The following is a 22238-nucleotide window of genomic DNA, read 5'->3' as shown; positions in this document are numbered from 1 at the left end:
CATGTGCACTTCCAATCTTTTCATGAATTGGGCCAGATGAATAGCCCTGCTATAGGCCCTAGATCACTGGGCTGCGAAAACGTGGCCAAGATTTTCAGGAAGGAGTCTCCAGAATGCCTCCAGATAGTCTTGACTTTCATGGGGTTCTCAACTTCCTCATGTGAGTGAGAGGCAAGCATCCCCATCACAGTTTTCAACATGATCAAACAATTTGGGTGACATCTTTTATTTCAGAAAAGTCACACAGTTGTTGTGGACGTCTCTAACTCGCCTCAGACACATCTTAATTCATTTCCAACCCAATTTAAAAATGCTAACATATTTGGACACTGACAGAAAACATTCGAGGCAACTATCCAGGACAAAAAAATAAATAAATAAACCTGCTCTAGAATTTCTAAAGTGTACTTCAACAAGTTAAATAATAAATGTAGGGGTGTCTGTCGAAGTGGGTACAATGAGAACAGAGGTGTGTACAAACTGGGTTAAGGCTGGCAGCAATATAATGTGCAAGAACAGAGTTTTGCTAAGTTTGCACACAAAAATAAGCAGTGTATCACGTTCGGGTTTTGTATTCAGAATAAGCCAGACACAGGAGTGCAAAAACAAGAACAGTTTTTATTAATGAGGATGCTGGTAGCTGGAGTCAGGGTCCAAGAGTCCAATCTTAATAGACAAAGAGGGAAAGTGGGGCAATGCAGGGTAGTGGTCCAAAGGGGTCAAAACACAGAGTCAGAGGTCCAAGAATTAATCCAAAAAGGGTGATTCGAGAATTGTGGTCATAGAGGCAGAGGTCATTACTGTGATCAGAAGAACAGAGCAGAACCAGACGAGGAGCAGGCAAAAGGGTAAATCCACAAGACAAGGCGTGAGGTTGAAAATCCAAATACAGGGCATGAAGATCAAGCAATAACAAGATGGCTGGATAACAGGGACCATGGAAGGTACAATAATTCGGCACCGGTGGAGAGTGAGAATGGAACTTATAAAGGGTGCAGAGCAGGTGAACTAGATAAGCTGAACAGGTGCGTGGAATCAGGGCTGATTGCTGTGAGAAAAGGGAGGCGTGGCATGGAGTGAAGGGAGCGGGCTTGAGCTGGAGGATGGGTGATAGGCAAAACACATCAAGGAAAAACAAACAGTGGCACGAGGGGCAGAAACTATGGCAGGTGACATGGGCAGGAGAACAAAGAGCATGAAGGCCGGTTTATGGCAGGATGGGCAGAAACATGGCAAGAGGAGCAGTGATGTGAGTAGATGAGGGGTCAGCAGGGGGCTGTTGACCATTACACAGTGTTTTTTTGTTGTTGTATTTTTTTACTTGCTGTTGAAAATGCAATCTCACAGCTCCATTGGAAAAAACAGCACTACTTGAAAATAGTCAGATATTCTTAAATGTGACCAAATTTTCTTGTTTTGAGAAGGAAAAAAACCATCTTCCAGTGGGGAAAGCAAAACTTGATGATTCTGGTTAAAGATTCTTGAATCTAACAGCCTCAGGGTAGAAGCTGCTCCTCAGTCTAATGGTTCTACACTTAATGCTCCTTAACCTCCTTCCTGAGGGGAGCGCGGCAAAAAGTGTGTGTGCTGGGTGAGTGGGGTCCTTCATGATGCAGGTGGCCCTCTTCCTGCAGGTGTAAATGTCTGTGATGGTGGGGAGGCTGACTTCAAAATTTTAACAATTCATTTAAGGAAACGAGGTCAATTTGTCCTCCAGTAGTCTAAGCTTAAGAAAGCATAACAAGGAAAGAGACCCTGATACATAGAAAATATTTCCCCAAATTGAGAATTACCATATTTTCCGCTGTACCCGTCGCACCACCCTATAAGTAGCATCAGTCCAAATATGTCTAAAAAAGTAGAAAAATCCATAAATATGTAGCTTTGCCATATACGTCGCATCTATTATGCGTCACCGCTGACAACCTGGAAATGTGGGCCGATGTTGTGCCAAAAATCAAGAGGCTACCAATGGCAGCCGCGGGAGCGTGCACGGGAGAACTTTATCAAGAATTTAACAAGATTAACACCTAAACACAATTATTTGGTTGCTCGAAATTATAGTAAAGGTGTGTCTCAGGCTAACTTTTGCTTAATAAATGCATTTTGACGGTCAAATTGCTGTATTTCAAAACCTGATTTGCATAAGCGGCAGGCACGTGCAGAGAGACGAGCATTAGCATTTCTTCGAAATGTAATAAGATAAACACCTAAAAACAATTATTTGTTAGCTCGACTTTATAGTAAAGGTGTGTCTCAGTCTCACTTTTCCTTAATAAAAGGACTTTAACGGTCAAATCAGCTGTACTTGCTGCCTCGGTGCTCCAAGAGCGCACAGAGGGAGGAAAAAAAAGAAGGAGGAACGCTGCTCGTTTCTTCGAAATTTAACAAGAAAAGCACTTAAAAACCATTATTTGTTAGCTCGAAATTATAGCAAAGGGGTGTCTCAGTAGAACTTTTACTTAATAAATGTGCTTTAATGGTCATATTAGCTGCATTTCGCCGGTGTGGTGCAGCTGGTTGACTTGCTCCAAGCAGCGAGCAGAACAAAGGTGTGTGTGTGTATGTGTGTGTGTGTGTGTGGGGGGGGGGGTGTTACTGTGGCAAGCCAATTGTGTCATTAATAGCTGGTGAAGATTCTCAGTCATCCAGGGCATGGTAAATTCAAAAAGGTTCAAGACAAAAACAAAAAAGTACAGTATAAAGTACAATATAATAAATAAAGTCCAGTTGCTTTTGTCTTGAACTTTTTTGCATTTGTCATTATAACCACGTTAGCCTATTACATGATGAAACGACATGCCATACTGCTACTACTACTCTGCTGCCATTTAGTGGCTGCAAATGGAACCGTTCAAAAAATTTCAGTCAGAATGAATGGAAACAGTCATATCTCATCCAAAAATTGGTTTGTAAATATGGGAAAAAAATCCATAAATGTGTCAGTTTGGCCTATAAGTCACAGGGCATGAAAATTATGAAAAAACAAAAAAAACAAAACATGATTTATAGGCTGAAAAATACGGCATGCTTTCTTGAACAAGCGGATTTCAAGAATTATTTGCTTATTTTTAGGATTTTACACCTTAATTTAAGTTTTCAAGTAAACAAAACGTTCCCTTTGCCACAGTCTCTGAGTTCAGTGAGACTGCATGGAAATGCCTCTATTTTCACATGGTTTTTTATTTGTATTTTTTTTACCATCAGTTTCCCAACAGTCACAGCTCAGTGAGGCAGGGCCTTATAAAAGGAAGTTTATAGCAGTAAAATTTTCTCTTAGTTAGGTCGACTTTTAGAACAAAATGAAGCAGGTTTGCGTTTCACTCTTGCTTGTCCTCAGTTTCCTTGTGGTTTATTGACACAATTCTCACAAGAAAGAAGAACTGACGAAACTGAAACAACTAGTGACTTTTGCAAAATCAACCGAGAAAGATCGATTTGTTTCTTTTCTTGTTGTTGTTCTGGAACAGATTTTTAAACTTGTTAAATCTAATGTGAAGTTGTAGTGTGCTCTGAAATTCTTGAGTGGTTTTTGTGAGCTGTTGACTCAGCAAATCATCTAAGAAAGCTTCAGTGAGAGGAAATAAGATCATTTACAAGTAACACTTCAGATCTGGCACATATTTCATATCAGTCATATCTATGCTCAGTGTGATCAGTGTTCCTGTTGCATTGCTTGATACAATGAGGTATGACTGTAAACATGAGATATCTGAGTGTGTGCAAAGAGGAAACATGCTGGGTTATAGTGTGTGCTTGCATATAATGGGTTATTGTGTGTGCATATATACCATAACTGACCAGTTTCCCCACAGCATGATAATGCCACCACCATGCTTTCCTGTAGCGATGGCGTTCTCAGCACGATGAGAACTGTTTTGCACCAAACATGGTGTAGTCCCTGATGGCTAAAGACTTTAGATTTAGTCTCAGCTGATCAACAGCTTCCTCATGTTTGGGAGCGTCCATTATGAATTTTGGCAAACTCCAAATGGTCTTATTTATTTTCCTTTAAAGTTTATTACAAGTTAATCCCATCAAACCCAGCTCTATGCAGTGTGTAGTCTATAATGAACAGATACTTCCATTCTGCAGAAGAACTGCCCAGCTTCAGGATAAATTTTGGTCTCTTGGCATCGTTTTAAAAAATGCCCTCTTTGCCTGGTTTGTGAGTTTCAGTGGATGACCCTTTCTGCAGGATCCCTGTAAAAGCTGTGATTGCTGTCATCTAATAATGGGTTAAATGGTTCTATACATGTACATGGTTTAGGATTTTTTTTTTCTCCTCTCAGCGAGAAGGTTGCCAGATCAAATCCCAGCCTGGGACTTATGTAAGTGAAGTTTTTATATTCTCTCTCTGTGTGCATGGGTTTTCTCCAGGTACTCCAGTTTCCTCCCACAAACCAAAAACATGCATGTTAAGTTCAAGTAAATTGTTCATAGGTTTGAATGGTTGTTGGTGTTGCTACTAAGGAGGGGTGGATACTGGTACATTTGCCACCCACTGTGTAAGGGCCAGGCAGGACATGAAGTGCATTGCCACGTTGCTGTAAACTGAATGCATGTTATATTTTTGACCTATAGTAACGGTTGGGTTGTTCTGACCTCAACCTCAGCTTGTGGTGCTGCTGAGTTCTGCAGGACCGTGGGCCTCTGGTTTAGAAAAGGATTCAGCCTCAGAGCTGGCTCACTGGGACACAAACCAGTTTCTGTTTTCTCTGCAAAGTGAATTAATAGATTTAACTCTTACTGAGGCACTGCCCTTGAGCCATTTCTTAAACATCTTCTGAGCCCCATTCTGCAGCTCTGTAGTACCTGATGTTTGACAAAAACTGTAAATTTTATTGCATCAGTGAGATAACAAAAACAAAAAACAAAAATAAAATACAGTAAGATTGATTGAAAACAAAAATGACAATAATATGAATCGAAAGGACAGAAGCACAGAGACAGAAGGTAAAAATGTGTTTGTCATCTTTAGATTTTTTATTTTTTTGGCCATAATAGATCCTGTCTGGTTTACTTCCCTCCATGCACACCGTTCCCATTACAACCTCCATGTCTGCAGTGAGTCAGACGTCTTATGTGAAGCAGGCCTGTCTATGGAGGCCTGTAGGTAGAGTTTAAAGATAAATACCATGTTTAACAGACCTCAGCATGTTTCTGTGAGCTCCCAGCAAGGCCAATTTGGGGAAATGAAGTTCCCAAAGTTAATTTATGTGCTTGGCATGAGCAGTTATGATGAGTTTACTGCTCACAAAATCATGAGGGAAGAAGAAAATCACCCAGAGAATTAAATAAATAAGTAGAAAATAACAAAATAATAAATAGAATTTCATAGATAAATGTATCTATTTAACCAGACAAATCCCGTTGAGAGATCTCTTTTTAAGAGACGTCTGAAGGCAGCCTATCTGAAGAATTAATTTTTCTACTTTATTAATACTTCAAACTTCCAGACAGAAGGTTGAAGTATTTAGGAAAATTGAAACGTAATGAACTTGGTAATTGTACTGTTAAAACTTGTGCATTACTTATTAAACATGAATGGGAACATTTTAGAAAAAAAATTTAAAGGATGCCTATGAATGATCAGCAAGTGGCCATGTTTTTATTTATTTATTTATTTGACCTATATGATGATATACAATGTACGAAGAGACAATTATTATTAACCTTTATTTAACCAGGCAAATCCCATTGAGATCACAGATCTCTTCTGCAAGGGAGGCCTGGACCTGAAGGCAGCCTAACATGCATGTTTTTGACCTGTGGGAGGAAACTGCAGTACCCTGAGAAAACCCATGCAAGCATGAGAAGAACATACAAACTCCACCCAGAAAGACCCCAGATCCAAATGGGGATTGAACCCAGGACCTTCTTGCTGTGAGGCAAGACTGCTAACCACTGGGCCATCGTGCTGCCGATGCACAATACTACTCCGAGAGGAGTTGCAAAACAATAATTTTGACAAACTAAAAAAAATAACGATGAAGGTGCTTAAATTCTTATTCACTGGCACTTTTATTTGCCTCAATGCAACATTAACTTGAAATTTATTTACCTGTTTAACTTGCATTTAACCAGACAAATTCTGCTGAGATCCCAGATCTCTTTTTTAAACGAGGCCTGGGCCTGAAGGCAGCCTAAACATGCCTGGTGTTCTGAGGGAAGAAACCAGAGTCCCCGGAGAAAACCCAAACACAAGGAGAACATACCAACTCTCACACAGAAAGACCCCAGGCCCAACCCGGCCAGCGAGCTACATTATAACTTTAATAGATTTAGAGCTATTCATGAGTCTGGATCCTGAAACAACAGAAAGCTGTCTGTGTTGGGACTCACAGCGAGCGTCTCTGTAGCAAATGTTTATCTGTTTCTCACCTTCTTGTGGCCCGAAAGCCTTAATTGTTCTCTTAAGTCTAGTGACAGACCTATGAGGTCAGAAGTTTTCAGGCTGCAGCTAAAATCCATCTATAGTCTCTTGTCTTGTAAATAACTCACCACTAACTCAATTTGCATTTAGAAAATTCTTTAGTATGTCTGTTTTTGATCTCCTTGATTTTATTTTTTACAATGGATGATAAACACTCCTGAAAAAACATGGATTAGTTGAAAGTTATGGAGAAGAGGATCTGGAAGTTGTTACACCACAGTTAAACCTTGTTTAGACAGCCGCCCCTATATTGTAACTCCTGCAGCCTGTGACTAATCCAACTCTATAAGCCATGTGTTGGAGCTTAGTGGTATACTCTTGTCTTGGATTCATTTCTTCAGGGCTGTCAGAGCCACTTGGTGTAAAACAGGAGAATATTGTGTTAGACTCTCCTGTCCACTGCAGTGAATCACACAAAGACATTTCATTTTCACCTCACATTCAATCACAAAAAACGTCTCAGCTTTCAGATTTTTTAGGTTATAAACATGCATGTTAATCTAAACTGGTAACTCTAAATTGTCCCTAGGTGAAGGAGAGAGAGTGAATGGTTGTCTCGTTTGTCTCTATGTGTCCCTGTGATGGACTTGTGACCTGTCCAAAGTGTACCACACCTCTCGCAGTGACTGCTGGACATAGGCACCAGTGACCCCTGCGACCCAAAAAGAAAGAAGCGGGTAAAAGATAATGGATGGATGTCATTGCTATAATAAACCTAATACTTTCTAACAGTGTTAGAGCTGACAGGACAGACAACATGCACAGAGAACCTCCTAACCCCCCAGAAGTCCTGTTTATCAGATCAATACCCAGATTCTTCAAGAAATAGATTCAGTTGGACCAAAGTTTTAGTTATAAAACATGTTTGTGTACCTAAATGCTTTCTGTCTTTGGTCTATTATACCGCACACATCGCTCTCCTTTTCTCTGTGTGGTTTTTAGCCATCCTCAAGTGAACGGAGTAACAACAGAGACCCCCTCTGCCACCACCTGGAAAACCCTGAAGAGCTAAGTGGATTGAAAAAGGCAGAGACTGAGTAGAGGAGTCAAAGAGGAAGGGAGGGACGACAGAGGCGATTAGCAGCTAATCCAGTCAACGGACAATCCTGCAGGAGATTTGTTGTTCTTCCAGAACGGTGCAGACAAAACAGTTGCAGGATTACGACGCTTCAGTTTATTGCCCTCATCAAGAACGTGTCAAACTTCTTCACCCAGTGCTTTGAATGTTCTGAATGCCTGAGGACCCACATCTTTGATGCAGGAGAGCCAGCGAACTGAGAACAAAGAGGACAGACCCAGAAGCAGGATGTACCGGTACTAAGGACAGTGTGGTGCCACAGGCATGGATAAACCTTCTTTAGAGGGAGCTGTTGCATGACTGCAGGTTCCTGCTTTTTAACTTGGCCACTGAGAAGTCATCAGACAAGACCAAGGTTGTGAACTGGCCTCACTGAGTAACACAGTAAGTAACCTCAACGAGTTTTGACAATACTTTTTTTGAGCAAGAAATTAATTAAAAATCACTTAAGGCTGTCAAAAGTTAATAAAATGGAAATTATGTAAGGAAAAAAAATTACTGCCAGTGTACACCTTGTGAGATGTTCATAGATTGAACATAAGGGAAGCAAAACCACAGGGGAATTAGCAACATCTCTCAAACATCTATATATTTTTTCCTGGTTTCTGAGCAGAGTAACATTAAAAACTGCTGCACATGCGCTGGTCTTAAAATGCTGTAGTTTACCATAAAAACAGATTGTTTTAGGTGTGTGTAAAAGGGTCAAGCAAAGTCTTGATTCATTAGGGGCTTCCTGGTGAGGTGATCCTCTTATGGCTTCGAGTGAAACACGAGTATAGACTCCTCGTGTCTAAAACAACATAAAATAAAGTGAACTCTGTGTAAACACAAGTCCTTTTTATTGCTTTTGTCCCACAGCTATTTGCCTTTTTTTTTTTAAAGAAAGAAAGAAAACACATTTGAGTGTATTTACACATGCGGTTGGGAGTTATGGATGTCTGGGCAGTCATTCACTGAACCAAATATAGCCAGTACCCAGTCAGCCTCAAACGCTCCAACCATATGGAGCGTGGTAACCAGAGGAAACCACGTATGGCCCTGTAATTTCTTTGTTTTGTCGTGAATTAAAGCTGATGCTGCACTCTTGGGGAGAGTTATATCTCATTGGAAAGATGTGCAGAGAGGAAATAATGAGATGTAAACAGAAACACAGCAGGCTGTTCGTCTCTTCTGACATCCTCCAGGTCAGATCGTGAAAAGAAATTGTGGTGGAGGAAGATCTGGCTGTGACTGTATGAAAAGATTTTACAACCACACATTTCTGTTTTGTGTCCTCACTGTCTAGGCATTTGATTCTTCTCTCTCTCTCTGGTTTTTCAGTGGACCACAAACTGGATTTTAAACTTGACTGACATGCGCTCAGAGTCTGGACGTTCTCGTTAACTCTGAAGGGAAAATACATAACTCTTCTTCCACAATGAGTCTGGGAAAGCTGCCAGGGATTAAAGGCTTCGTGTCTGGCTCTCAGGGGAAACGTCGCTTCAAGAGCGACCTCTCAGTAGACATGATCAGCTCGCCGCTGGGTGACTTCAGACACACGATGCACGTTGGGCGGGGTGGGGACGTGTTTGGTGACACTTCTTTCCTGAGTAACTATGGGGGCAACAAGGAGCCAGGAAGTCCAGACTCAGCAAGCAGCTCCAAATCAATCGGCTTCTTCACGCGCACCTTTCGGCATGTACGGAAGACCTCTGGGCCCCGGCCTCGAGCGGGTTCTCGAGACTTGTCATCCCCACCGCCCAATATCTCACCCATCATTAAAAATGCTGTCTCTCTGCCTCAGCTGAACATAGACTCTGCCAATGGGTGCCTGCAGAGGACACTATCCCCCAACTCAACAGATGATTCCTTCTGCACATATGGTGAGATAATACACATAATCACTCTGTGTGGGATTCATGCAAAGCATCTTAGAAGGAAGATTATCTTCATTACAAGTGAGCAGAGAGTCAGAGGCAGTGATCATACACAAACATGACTCTTTAAGCAGATGATGGAGCATGATCTTCAGTGCAACAGATTTATTCAAACCAAATTAATCAAACCATCCATCAAGCAAGAAAACTGGTAATTATAAATATGAACAGTATGTATAAGGTTGTGCAGAAGTTTGAAACCACCTGTGATTTATTTATACTTTGCTTCCAAGCAGCCAGACATTATTTCTAACTTTTCAGTCTGGTACCATTTGGAGTCTTATAACATTATTAATGAATTTCAGTCTAGCTTCAGATCTGCAGATCTTAGTCTTTACTGACATCATCTGTGCCACTGACAAGTACTGTGTAGGTGCATGTGTTGCGTTATCAAAGGCTTTTGACTCTGTGAACTATAAAATACAAGAAGACAGTCTAAGGAACACAAAACATTCTGAAAGCTGTTTAGCTTGGTTTAATAAGTATTGTTCTGATCATCCTCAGTTAGTGAGGGTGGAGGGTCTGCTGTTTCATTCCCCCGCCCCATCTAATGGTGTCCCACGAGGAAGCATTCTGGAGTCCAGTTTACAAATATATATATATATATATATATATATATATATATATATATATAAAACACTCCTCTTTAGTAAGGGATTGTCATGTGCATATAGGCAAATGATACCATTACCTATGCATGCAGTCCCTCCCTGCCTACTGCTCTGTCTTCACTGTAGGTTAGCTTCAATTCAATGGAACAGGCTTTCACTAGTCTACATTTGGTTTTGAACACAGACAAAGCTAAATGTATGTTTTTTAACAGAAACCTAACACAAGTTGATGACCCTTTAATATTCTTCCTTCAACGGTACTGATATTGATTTTGTTGACAGCTGTAAGTCTCTCAGCATCGGTCTCGATAGCAACCTCACACATGAATCCCACATAATGGGCAGCTGTGGATGAGTGGTTACAGCAATTGCCCTCCAATGGGAGAGTTTGGGGGTTTGATCCCACCACCAGTCACATGCTGAAGTGTCCCTGGGCAAGACACTGAACCCCTCTTTTTTATTATTCATTCAACCTTTATTTATACAGGTTAGTCCCATTGAACCTTTGGGACTCATTTACAAGAGAGACCTGTTTTGAACAAAGAGTGATGACAACAGTAGACAACAAAGACAACAATAGACAATCGTAAAAGAAAGCATACAAATTGATAAGGACAAATGAAAGAAAATGGTATTAAAGGAACAAAACAAAAACAGACAAATTCACTGGTTCCTGTTAATTTACAAAGCCCTCGTTGGAAAAACTCTGTTACCTACAGTCACTTCTTACTATTCACAATCCAAATTGCAGTTTGCATTCTAGAAATACAATCAATCTCATACCTAAAGCACGTACCGGTACATCCTTTGGTCATTCCTCATTCCAGTTCTCTGTTGCAAATGTAACCATCTGCTACAGACAATTCAATTCAATTCAAAAATACTTTATTAATCCCAAAGGGAAATTATTTGTTGTTGTAACTCGTTATCCTCATTTCATTAAGAGATGTTATAGATGCTGATGGCTGTAGACAGGAAGGATCTCTTGTAAAGGTCCATCCCACAGTGGATCCTAAGAAACTGGCTGCAGATGCCGTCTGATCCGTCCACCCAGACTCGACTGGCCTCTCTGTTCCCCCGGGCTGTAGGACCGCCTGAATGCCGAGCAGAGTGATGACCACTCCTCCCAGCAGTCTGCCGAGCTCCTCGTCACTGCGGACAGCCAACTGTAGGTGTCGAGGGACGATCCTGTCCTTCTGCTGTCCTGAGCTGTGTTTCCTGCTAGTTCTAGGATCTCAGTGGTCAGGCTCTCGAGCACAGCTGGCAGGTAGATGAGAATGCGCCCACAGAACATCCTTTTCAACTCATTTGAGATTTGGGGCTGTAGTTGAGATATTATTTGAGCTTTTGAGATGTCAATCAGCTGCCGTTGGTTGTAGAAAACTGCCTTGTTGCCATGGTTACGCATCATAACAAGTGTCCTAAACTAAAAAGTTTCAGTAAAAATCCTTCCAGCTGCACAGCATCTGATACCAGAGGAAACAGTCATCCAAAAATTGTGACTTACATCCAGAAAAAGAGGAATTAAAGTTTCCAAAAGCAAAATCTCAGAATGAAAGTAACAGAGCTGCTCCAACATGCAGCCACCTTGAGCGGCGCAATTCTAGACCTTAAAGCTCTACTCATTTCACTCTCCTCTTTTAAAAGTTCAGTACACTCACTAGTACAAGATCACTGTAGTTTTTTTTAGTTTTACTGTGCCTGTCACTGTTCATATTGTTCACAATGCTTTATGTAGCTTTATTCCGCTTGTGTCATGTCTTCTGCTTTTATCATTGATGTTTTATGTCTTCTTGTGTTTCTGCCTCGTGACCAGGTCATCATTGTAAATGAGAACTGGTTCTCACTTGACCTACCTGGTAAAATATGATCTAGGCCAGATTTTTGGTACGTCATTAGTGAGCACTTCTAAACACACTGGTATTGTTGTTTAACTTTTGACTCCAGTGCGCCTCCTAGATTATTCCAACAGTTATATCTCAGTGAAATATCATCCCATATGTACCATATTTTATGTGTGTGATCAGTGAGCACTTAGACATATTGATATTGTTCTTTAACATTGCACTCAAGTGTGCCCCCTACATTATTCCAACAGTTATATCTCAGTGATACATCATCCCATCCAAACCTGAGTTTTTGTGCTTCATCAGTGAGCACTTGTAGACACATTGGTATTGTTGATTCATGATATAACTTAAGCCCCACCTACTTCAAAAAAACCCAGTCGATTATTGGATGACACTTCCAGCTTTTCACTGTGTTTGATATTAGACTGAAACTTTGTTTGCTAGTTGTTGATTACCACACATGACATGTTGAAAAGCATAAAGGAAATGCTTGTCAAACATTTGCAACAAAAAAGGAAGTCACAATAACTCATGTCTGGAAGGTCAAATTTTGCTTGTAAGACCTGCAGCTGGACAAGTAACGACATGGACAGAAGGCGATGCCGAAGATTTGGGAAATGCACCCCGTGATGAACGCGTGCGGGATTGGTACGAGAGCATTCGTGATGGCAACTGGGTGGACTAGCTGGAGCTCACGCGGTTGCCGTAAGGCCAGAGCGGTGCTTTGCTGCGAGGACCTCCAATGCTGCTTGCAGCTTTAATTATTATTATTATTATTTGTTATTGTTATTATTTGTTATTGTTGTTTTGTATTGGTTGCGTTCTAGAATTGCGCCGCTCAAGGTGGCTGCATGTTGGAGCAGCTCTGTTACTTTCATTCAGAGATTTTGCTTTTGGAAACATTAATTCCTCTTTTTCTGGATGTAAATCACAATTTTTTGGATGATTGTTTCCTCTGGTATCAGATGCTGTGCAGCTGGAAGGAGTTTTACTGAAACTTTTTAAGTTTTGGACATTTGTTATGATGCATAACCATGGCAACAAGGCAGTTTTCTACAACCAACAGAAGCTGATTAACATCTCAAAAGCTCAAATGATATCTCAACTACAGCCCCAAATCTTAAATGAGTTGAAAGGATGTTCTGTGGATGCATTCTCATCTACCTGCCAGCTGTGCTCGAGTGCCTGACCACTGAGATCCTAGAACTAGATTATGGTGTTCCTGTTTTTAACTAGCAGGAAACATGGCTCATGACAGCGGAATGACAGGATCGTCCCTCAGCACCTACAGTTGGCTGTCCACAGCGACGAGGAGCTCGGCAGACTGCTGGGAGGAGTGGCCATCGCTCTGGGAGGAGTTCTGTCTGGCATTCAGGCGGTCCTACAGCCCGGGGGAACCGAGAGAGGCCAGCCGAGTCTGGGTGGACGGATCGGACGGCATCTGCAGCCAGTTTCTTAGGATCCACTGTAGGATGGACCTTTACAAGAGATCCTTCCTGCCTACAGCCATCAGTATCTATAACATCTCTTAATGAAATGAGGATAACGAGTTACAACAACAAATAATTTCCCTTTGTGATTAATAAAGTATTTTTGAATTGAATTGAAGTGGTCTTGGTCAGTAGAACAAAGTTTTTTCAAAGTTTTTTTTCTTTGCACTTCCTGCATTTCCACCCATTTTCAGTGCAGTCTTACCTGACCTTGACTTTATATTGTGCATTGTGTGGTCAAAAGCCTGTAAAACTACACACGTAGAAGGCAAACAGAGTGTCAGACCTAAAAGAAGATGAATACTCTTAAGTCGTCATGTCATGTCTGTAAGAAACAGGGGATTATAAAACATCAAAGACCTGACACACAAGACCTGAGACATGGATCATCCTTCAGCTAATCATTGACTGAATGTCAAGGTTTTAGCTAATAAGAGTTTGTGAAACACATTGTTAGTGTTAAGATCAATTTTATGTCAAACTGTATTATGTCTTCCATCCATCCATCCATCCATCCATCCATCCATTTTTCCTGCTTATCTATGATTGGATTGTGAAGGCAATATGTCCAGAAGGGACATCCCTGTACCAAGCAACATTCTCCAGCTCCTATTTGGGAATCTCTAGATCAGGGCTATTCTACTAAACAGCTCAGGGGGCCACAGTTAATGAAAACCAAGAGCTCAGGGGTTGGACATTCAGCAGATTTTCTCATTAAGTAAGTTTGTTTTACGATTTAAATCTAGTTTTATTTAAAAAGGAACCCATTGGTGGGCTGAACTGAGCACACCCATGGGCCTGATTTGTTCCTTAGGCTGCCAGTTGAATAGCTATGCTCTAGATATTCCTAGGCCAAAGAGTACACATGTACAGACACTATCATTGTAAAAAGCAGATCTTCAAGGCAATGGAACACAGTTTAGCATCTGACCTAAAAATGACTAACTCATGTATGAATGTGGTTCATGGGGTTCAAGTTTGTGATTATCTGGTTTACAATGTCTATTTTCCTCAAATTTAGAGTAGTTTAACAGCTCTGTGAAAAATGCTGTTCCTCAGCCTGAGAATTAATGGCAAGTCATCACTTGGAAAAGCAGCTTTATGTCAGGTGTTGTTAGTGTCCTTGTCAAAACTAGCATAAAAGTTGTTATGTCTGTTATGGAAGGAAGGTTTGGATTTGGAAAAAGCTGCTCTGGCAGGTTTGTAGGCTGTGTATAGGTGGATGCACTGCCGCATCAGTGTGTCAAAGTTGTGAAAGTGATCTTCATCTTGTGATTGTGTTTCTTAGCACTCCTGATGGCTCTCCAGAGATTGCTCTCAAATGTGCTGTGCAGACCCATTCCAAAAAATTAGAATATCATGGAAAAATTGTTTAACTTGCATAATTCCACTCAAAAAGTTAATCTTTAATAGATGATAGATTCAGGGCCCACAGTTAAAACAATTTCAAGTATTTATTTGTTTATTTTGACATAATTTGGGCTTCCAGTTCATGAAACTCACAAAAACAGGATTTCAAAAAATGTGAATACCGTGGAGAAATCAGCCCAATGTTTGCAGGGCATGAATGTTTTAAACCGAGTGTGACACACTAATCATCTACTAAACTCAAAGCACCTGCACAGGTTTCCCCAGGTGTCATTACATTGCTTCAGTTTGGTTCAATATGGGGAAGACTGCAGACATAACTGGCCAGAAGACCATCATCGATACCCTCCATAGGATGGGTAAGCCACAAAAGTTCAAAGCTAAGGAGGCTGGCTGTCCACAGAGTGCTAATCAATGGAAAGTCTAGTTGAAGGGCAAAATGTGGCAGGAGAAGATGCATGAGCAAAAGAGATGACCGTGGGCTTCAGTGGATTATCAAACAGAGAAGATTCAGACGCATCCGGGAGATGGGCTACAACTGTCAAGTTCCTCGGGTCAAGCCACATCTGAACCTGAGCCAACGTAGGAAGCGTCTCAACTGGGCTAAGGAGGAGAAGGGCTGGACCATTGGCCAGTGGTCCAAAGTCCTTTTTTCCAATGAAAGTAAAGTTTGCCTTTCATTTGGAAATCAAGGTCCAAGGGTTTGGAGGAAGAAGGATGAGGAACAGAGCCCATACTACTTGATGTCCAGTGTGAAATATCCACAGTCGGTTTTGATTTGGGGTGCAATGTCCAGTGCAGGTGTTGGTAAACTCTGCTTTCTTAGGTCGTTTTCACACCAGATATTCCAGTAGACTCGGTTTGGGACCAATATTTATGACCTTTTGTTTACATTTGAGCTGGTGCGTTTGCATTCACACTGCACTGTGCAGTCTAGTCAACCTGTTGAACCAACCTATTCCCCCACTCGCCTGTGGGGGCGCTGCACCAAGAACTACTGAAAGAAATTACACAAAAATCTCTGAAGACACGTCTTCTTCTTCTTCTGTAAATAAAAATAAAAACAAAGTGGCATAAAGTTTTAGCAGTTTTAGGAGTTATATTTTGTCATTTTTCAAAAATGGACTTAGCATGAGCAGAAGATGAGACAGAAGACCATGGAGAATATTGTTTTTCATACAAGGCAGCTGACGGCTCCATATAGTGTCAGAGAAATGCGTGTTTGTTTACCCTGCGGAGTGGGGCCCGGTCTGAGATGTAGATGCAGATGAAGATGTAGTGTTCTAAGGGCTAGGTTAGCTTCGTAGCTTCACTACAATTATATTTCAAATAACGAGTTCTCTCTTTTTCGAGCTAATTACAGCCATGTGACGGAAGTAACTGTGCGTAGATGGTTTAATCAGTGACATGAGACGTTAATTTTCTTTGACCCATCAAAATAAATGTGGTCATTTATATAACAGAATCAAAATTTAACATCAAAACATTGTACACTTGATTAGACTGATCTGGTTCTGATTAATAAAACTTGGCATGTTTTACTTAATAAAAACAACAGACATTTCTGAAGGCTTCTAGATTAACTACTGGCAAGATAGAAGTTTAAAGATGGAAAAAATGGAGGAGTTTAAAGGGAGATGTGGAGGAAGATGTATGGCTGTGGACCAGAACAACACGCTCCTTTCAACCGCAGCCTGCCCGCGGTACACTACAGTGGAAGCTCGTGACGACTCTTTACCTTGGCAGAGGATGGGTCCGCTACGGTCAAGAGGTCCCTGGCACGCTACCTTTCAGCGTCTCCTCAGTGCAGCTGCGACTCGGCAGAAGTCGTGAGATACTCCGTTCAACAGAACAAACTTCCTCAGAAGTTGTAGGGCATTCACCTGGTGATAGTCACAGCGAGGCGCCGTGACCACAGCATAGATGGATGACTCCATCAGACTGGAAAACTGAGTCCGAAGTTCCACTCAGCTGTGGAAAAACTCCAGAACTCCAGAACAGCTAGAGCTGAAGAACAGAACTTCACTCCAGGACTACTCCACAGAACCTAGAAGACTCAGAAGACTAATAGTTCCAGGAAGTGTCAACTTTTAAAGAGTTCTGCTTCCGGTCACTTTAGTAAGTCCTGATTGGTTGAAGCAACCAACTGGGGTGTGGTTCTAGTTATGTCAGAGGGTCATTACAAGTCAAGAAAACAGCAAGAATGTTTTAGGAACAGACAGAGAAATGTTTTAGCGAAGTGAGAAACACTGCAGGTGCCACTTTTCTTATTTACTGTCTGAGAGTTTTAAAAACACGACAGCCCGTTCTAACAACTTGTTTTTGACTGTCTCCGACTTTTGACCAAGATCACTACTTCTCATTTCAGACAGAAGATCAAAAATGCATAATTACTTTGTAAAATAGACATTTAACTTGATTTCTAATTTAAACGAGAATTAAAAAATCATTAATACTGTTTCAAAGTTGATTTAAAATGAGTGGTTCACTTCAACATTTAGAAATGGTATGAACTAAACACACTTTTGATTATCAAGATATTGTAAAATAGTAATGATAATATAAAAAAGAGAGTGTTCTTTCAATTGATTAGTTCAGGATACAATTAGACAGTCTCTGGATGAGCTAATTTGTATTTCTGGATTCAAATCAATGAAATAACAGTTCCTGTCCCATGAAGGTCTTCAGAGGCAGGTTTTGGTCGGAGGCCTAGTCCACTACAGTTTACATTCACACTGTACTCGAACCGCACTGGAGTTCACTTCTACCGGACCGAGACCTAGGTTTTAGCCCGGGCCAGAGTTCGCCTTTTTGTTCGGTGACAGAGTTCGATGGCGCGTTCACACCTCCCTAAACGAACCGGACTTTCTAGGAAAACGAGCTAGAGTTCGATTAAAGCGGACTAAACAGGGCTAGTGTGAATGCACCCTTAAATACAAGGTCACTGCAACAGTCTACCAGAATGTTTTAGAGGACTTCATGATTCTTTCTGGTGAGGATCTGTATGGAGATGCAGATTTCATCTTTCAGCCGGACCTGACCTCTGTCCATGCCGCCAGAAGCACCAAAACCTGGTTTGATGCCCATGCCACAGTGCTTGACTGGTCAGCCAACTTGCCGGACCTAAACCCCATTGAGAATCTGAGGTATTCTCAAGAGGAACATGAGGGGCACCAGACCAACGACAAAGAAGAGCTGACAGCATCAAGGAAATCTGAGCTTCCATAACTCCCAGTCAATGCCACAGGCTGATTGCTTTAATGCCTCATCACATCAAGGCAGTGATTAAGACAAAGAGATTCCCAACCAAGTATTGAAGATTGACATATCGTTTTGAAAGTACCATATTTTGATTGATTTGTTGTGATCCTAATTTCTTTCTTCTTTTTTCTGCAAAAACTGAGAAGTAGTGTGGGCTGATTTCTCCACAGTATTCTAATTTTTTTAAATCCTGTTTTCATGGGTTTCATGAGCTGGAAGCCCAAATTATGGAAAAATAAACAAATACTTGAAATCGTTTAAATTGTGGGGCCTGAATCTATCTATTAAAGTTTAACTTTTTGAATGGAATTATGCAAGTTAAACAACTTTTCATGATATTCAAATTTTTGGAAAGGGTCTATATGCATCAAATTAAGTTCCAGTGGGTCTTCTATGGGGTCTTCTCTGGTGGGATATACCAGTAAAACCTCCAAAGGGAGGCACTCAGTGATCACATGCTAGATCCATCTCAGCCGGGGGAGTGGTGGCGCAGAGGTTAGAGAAAGTGGGTCTGTGAGATCACCGGTTCAAGCCCCAGTACCAACAACATCAAAAATGTGGGTGGGGTAGGTGAAGCACCCACACCTGCCCCCACCCTCATTCGTCCCACTCTGGGCCCTTGAGCAAGGCCCTTAATCCCCACCATCTGCTCCTCCGGGTGTCCTAGATAGCAGCTCTCTGCTCCACACAGAGGGCTGTAGTAGCTTGGTGGTCTGTGGTTGCGTCAGGAACATCCAGCGTAAAAATAACTGCCAAGTCTTTGTGCGACTTAATTCGCTGTAGCGACCCCTGAAGAATGGAGCAGCCGAAAGAAGAAGAAAAAAAAAGTTTATTGGATATTCTAATGTTTGAAGAATTACAAAAATGAAACAAAGTGTGTGATGTGACAGACTGCAAAGAAGATGTTCAAAGATCCTATTAGAAATGGATTATTTGATAAGTCTGCGGTGTCAACACAACACTGATTCATCCTTTGAAATCAGGAGCCTTTTCATAACCAAAACAACTCACAAGTTAAGTCTGTTAAAGGCCTGTTTATTCTGATAATGTGTTGCAGTTCAGGGTTAACCAACATTCATTCAACCTTTATTTATACAGGTTAATCCCATTGAGCCTCGGGGAATCATTTACAAGAAAGACCTGGTTTTAACGAAAATGACAACCGTGGACAACAAAAGTCAATCATAAAGGATGCATTAAGAAGGATCTTCTGAAAAGGATTGTGGGGGAGGGGAAACGTAAATGGAGTGAAAAAGCAATCAAATTAAAAGTAACATTTAAAGACTTTCTGAAAAATCTGTATAACTTTTGATCAGTACCACTTTAAAAGATTACAACAAAGTCTGACTTATTCAAAGAGAAATAGGAAAAAGAATGGAGGGATGGCTCAAGACTTAAGCAAAGTGCTGCAAGTCAGCAGGTCAGACCAAACCTTTTTGGACTTTGATACTTGGCTCAACACCTCCTTTCAGCAAGAAGTTTATTACTCTCCTCATAACATCAACATTTGGTCTTCATTCAGTATTAATCACAAGCAAGATTCAGTGTTCCTGAAGGTGAAATTTATCACTTGAAACATCTGAATATTAGGCACTATATAAACAAATTATCAAATGCAGAAATTTAGATTAAACTGTGGGGAAAAAACCACAACGAAAGTTATTTATAACCAAATAAGTTGGACAATGCATTCCATTATTAGGACCTCTGTACTGTAAGTCAGTACAAACTTCATGAAAACAGGACTCTAAATGTCATTAGAGACGCAAACAGAAAATAAAGAGCCCTCTTTTTGTCTATTTTTCCACATTTCTCCAAGACAACCAGCAAACATCCAGGCTTCTTCGAAGTCATGTGGGATCACCTCGGCAACACCTGTACACAATTAAAACACGCACAGCTGGTTTTTACCAGCAGAAAGATACACACCGGGTATTTCCTGGCACCTCCATGTTGGTGTGTGTCGACCTGAATGGACAAGCTGAAACCCACAATTTGTTGCATCTGCTCACCAATCAGGGCTTGTCAGGCAGCTGTGTGTATGAGGGTGGAAATCCCCCCGTCACGTTTCACATTTATTATCCGATACAAAAGGAATTTGCCCAATTTGAGTGATGTAAGCGTGACATAAATAGCTGGGGATGATTGCACTTTTTTAATACTGTGTTTTATATTTATTAAGAAGTACTTGCATCCATACTCTAATTTACTACCACACACATTGAATTCATAAATATTACAGTGCAAAAGTAGTTTATAATGTACACAGCTTTATTGGTTAATGGAGATTCCGCTTAGAATTTTTTCCGTTTACTTCAATATTTTAGGAACAACAAATCTGTCTTAATGGACATGTTTGACATTCAGAACTTATTTTTCGTTGATACACACCGCCACCTGCTGTTCAAACAGCTGAATTACTTAAGTTTCTATTTGTTGATGTAATCAATCAACCTTTATTTATACAGTTAAATCCCATTGAGCCTCGAGGACTCATTTACAAGAGAGACCTGATTTCAACAAAGAAAGATGACAACAATGGACAACAGCAACAACAATAAACAGTTATAAAAAAGCACACTACAGTTTTTTTTTTTTTTTAACAAATAGGATGGCTAAAAGGAAAAGGTAACAAAACAAAAAACAGCTAGATTCCAAGACAAATGTAGAAAACTAACAACAGGAACATGTCAGCATTGGACCCTGCCAGGTGTCCAACAGATTCTTAAAGACACTTAGAGAGGTCAAGGTCGAGAGCTTCAAATCTTTTTGTAAGATGTTCCAGGAAACAGGAGCGGAATAGGAGAAGGCCCTTTTGCCTAGTTCAGTCCTCATTGAGGGAACACTGCAGGTAATAATGTCCTGAGAGCGCACGCTGTAGCTGCACTCACGCAGAGACATGTAGGAGGAGATGTATGAAGGCAGCAGACCAAGAAGTGATTTAAAGATGAAAATGTACCAGTGAGAGAGTCTGCGTGAAGTTCATGATGTCCAGTTAACCAGTGAATACAGGGTGCAGTGGTGGGTACGATAATCACAGCCAGTTATGAATCTTAGTGCACCATGATAGACAGCATCCAACATCTGCAGGGTTCTTGTAGGAGCGTTCATGTAAATAATAAGCAGACCAGTTGCTCCTAACAGTCCCAGGAACCCGTCTCAAGCGCAGAGGTGACAGGGCCTTCTCTGTAGCAGGCCCAAGACTTTGGAATGAGTTACCTCTGCTCGTTAGACAGGCCCCCTCCCTCACAGTTTTTAAATCTTGCTTAAAAACACACTTCTATTCCCTGGCTTTCTGCACTGTGTGATCTGTGCTGAGTCTGTGTGCATCACACTGTGTTGGTCATGTTGCAGTTGTTGTTGTTATCCATTATTGTTTTTGTTGGTTTCTACTTTTTGGTGTCCTGTTATGTAATCTGTTGCTATGTGCTTGTTCTGTTTGTCCCTGTACAGCACTTTGGTGTGCTTTGTCACTGTTTAAAGTGCTTTATAAATAAATTGGTATGGTATGGTATGGTATAATGTCACCATAATCAATGAAGGGAAGGAAAGTCACAGATACAAGTTGTTTTCTAGCATTCAGGGTTAGACAGGATTTGTTTCTGAAAAAGAAACCCAGTTTAACTTTCAGTTTCTTTACCAAGTTTTCCACATGGAGCTTAAAAGAGAGATGTGAGTCGACCAAGATACCCAAATATTTATAAGAATCAACAAACTCAATGGGGACAACATTAAAATGTCTTCTTTGAAATATGTTGACTCTGTACTTTGTTTCTGGAAACAAAAGAAGAAGAAAAAATAGTAGGATGTTACTTTAAACACTCTGGTGTTTGGGTGCTAAAGATAGAAAACCAGAAATGCAAAGCTGGAGTTGCAAACATGGGTAAAAACAATAGATTGTTCATTCATTCATTCATTCAACCATTCAGATTGAAGCATAATTGATTTCATTTGTGCTGCTCTTGAAATCAAATCTAACCATAATAAAAACTTAATAAACTCAAACTTATTTAAATTAATTTCAAAACAGACTTATAGGTTTATTTTAAAATAAACAACAACAAAAAAAGATCTAATCCCTAACCCTGGTTGAAGTCTGGTCAAACACAACTGAATACAAACAAGAAATAACTAAATCCAAATTTTCATAGTTTTGCACCTTGTAGAAGTCATCTTGTATTCTTCAATGCAAAAACACTATGTAGGATTCGAAATACTATGCTAATTT

At 40.7% G+C, this 22238-nt stretch overlaps 1 protein-coding gene across 1 annotated transcript in view; it reads left to right on the top strand.

Annotated features, from left to right (window-relative positions):
- Positions 1 to 8931: 8931 nt before the first annotated feature.
- The window catches only part of LOC119421099 (interferon-induced very large GTPase 1), a 30775-nt gene continuing 17468 nt past the window's right edge, over positions 8932 to 22238 (top strand). Inside the window, exon 1 of the mRNA XM_037688496.1 lies at positions 8932 to 9192. Within this exon, the coding sequence (XP_037544424.1) occupies positions 8932 to 9192 (261 nt within the window). The remainder of the gene's footprint in view (positions 9193 to 22238) is intronic.

Source organism: Nematolebias whitei, chromosome 15 (assembly GCF_014905685.2).
Source record: "Nematolebias whitei isolate Nwh7 chromosome 15, NemWhi1, whole genome shotgun sequence".
Taxonomy (NCBI): Eukaryota; Metazoa; Chordata; class Actinopteri; order Cyprinodontiformes; family Rivulidae; genus Nematolebias; species Nematolebias whitei.
This window is presented reverse-complemented; position numbering and strand designations above follow the sequence as displayed.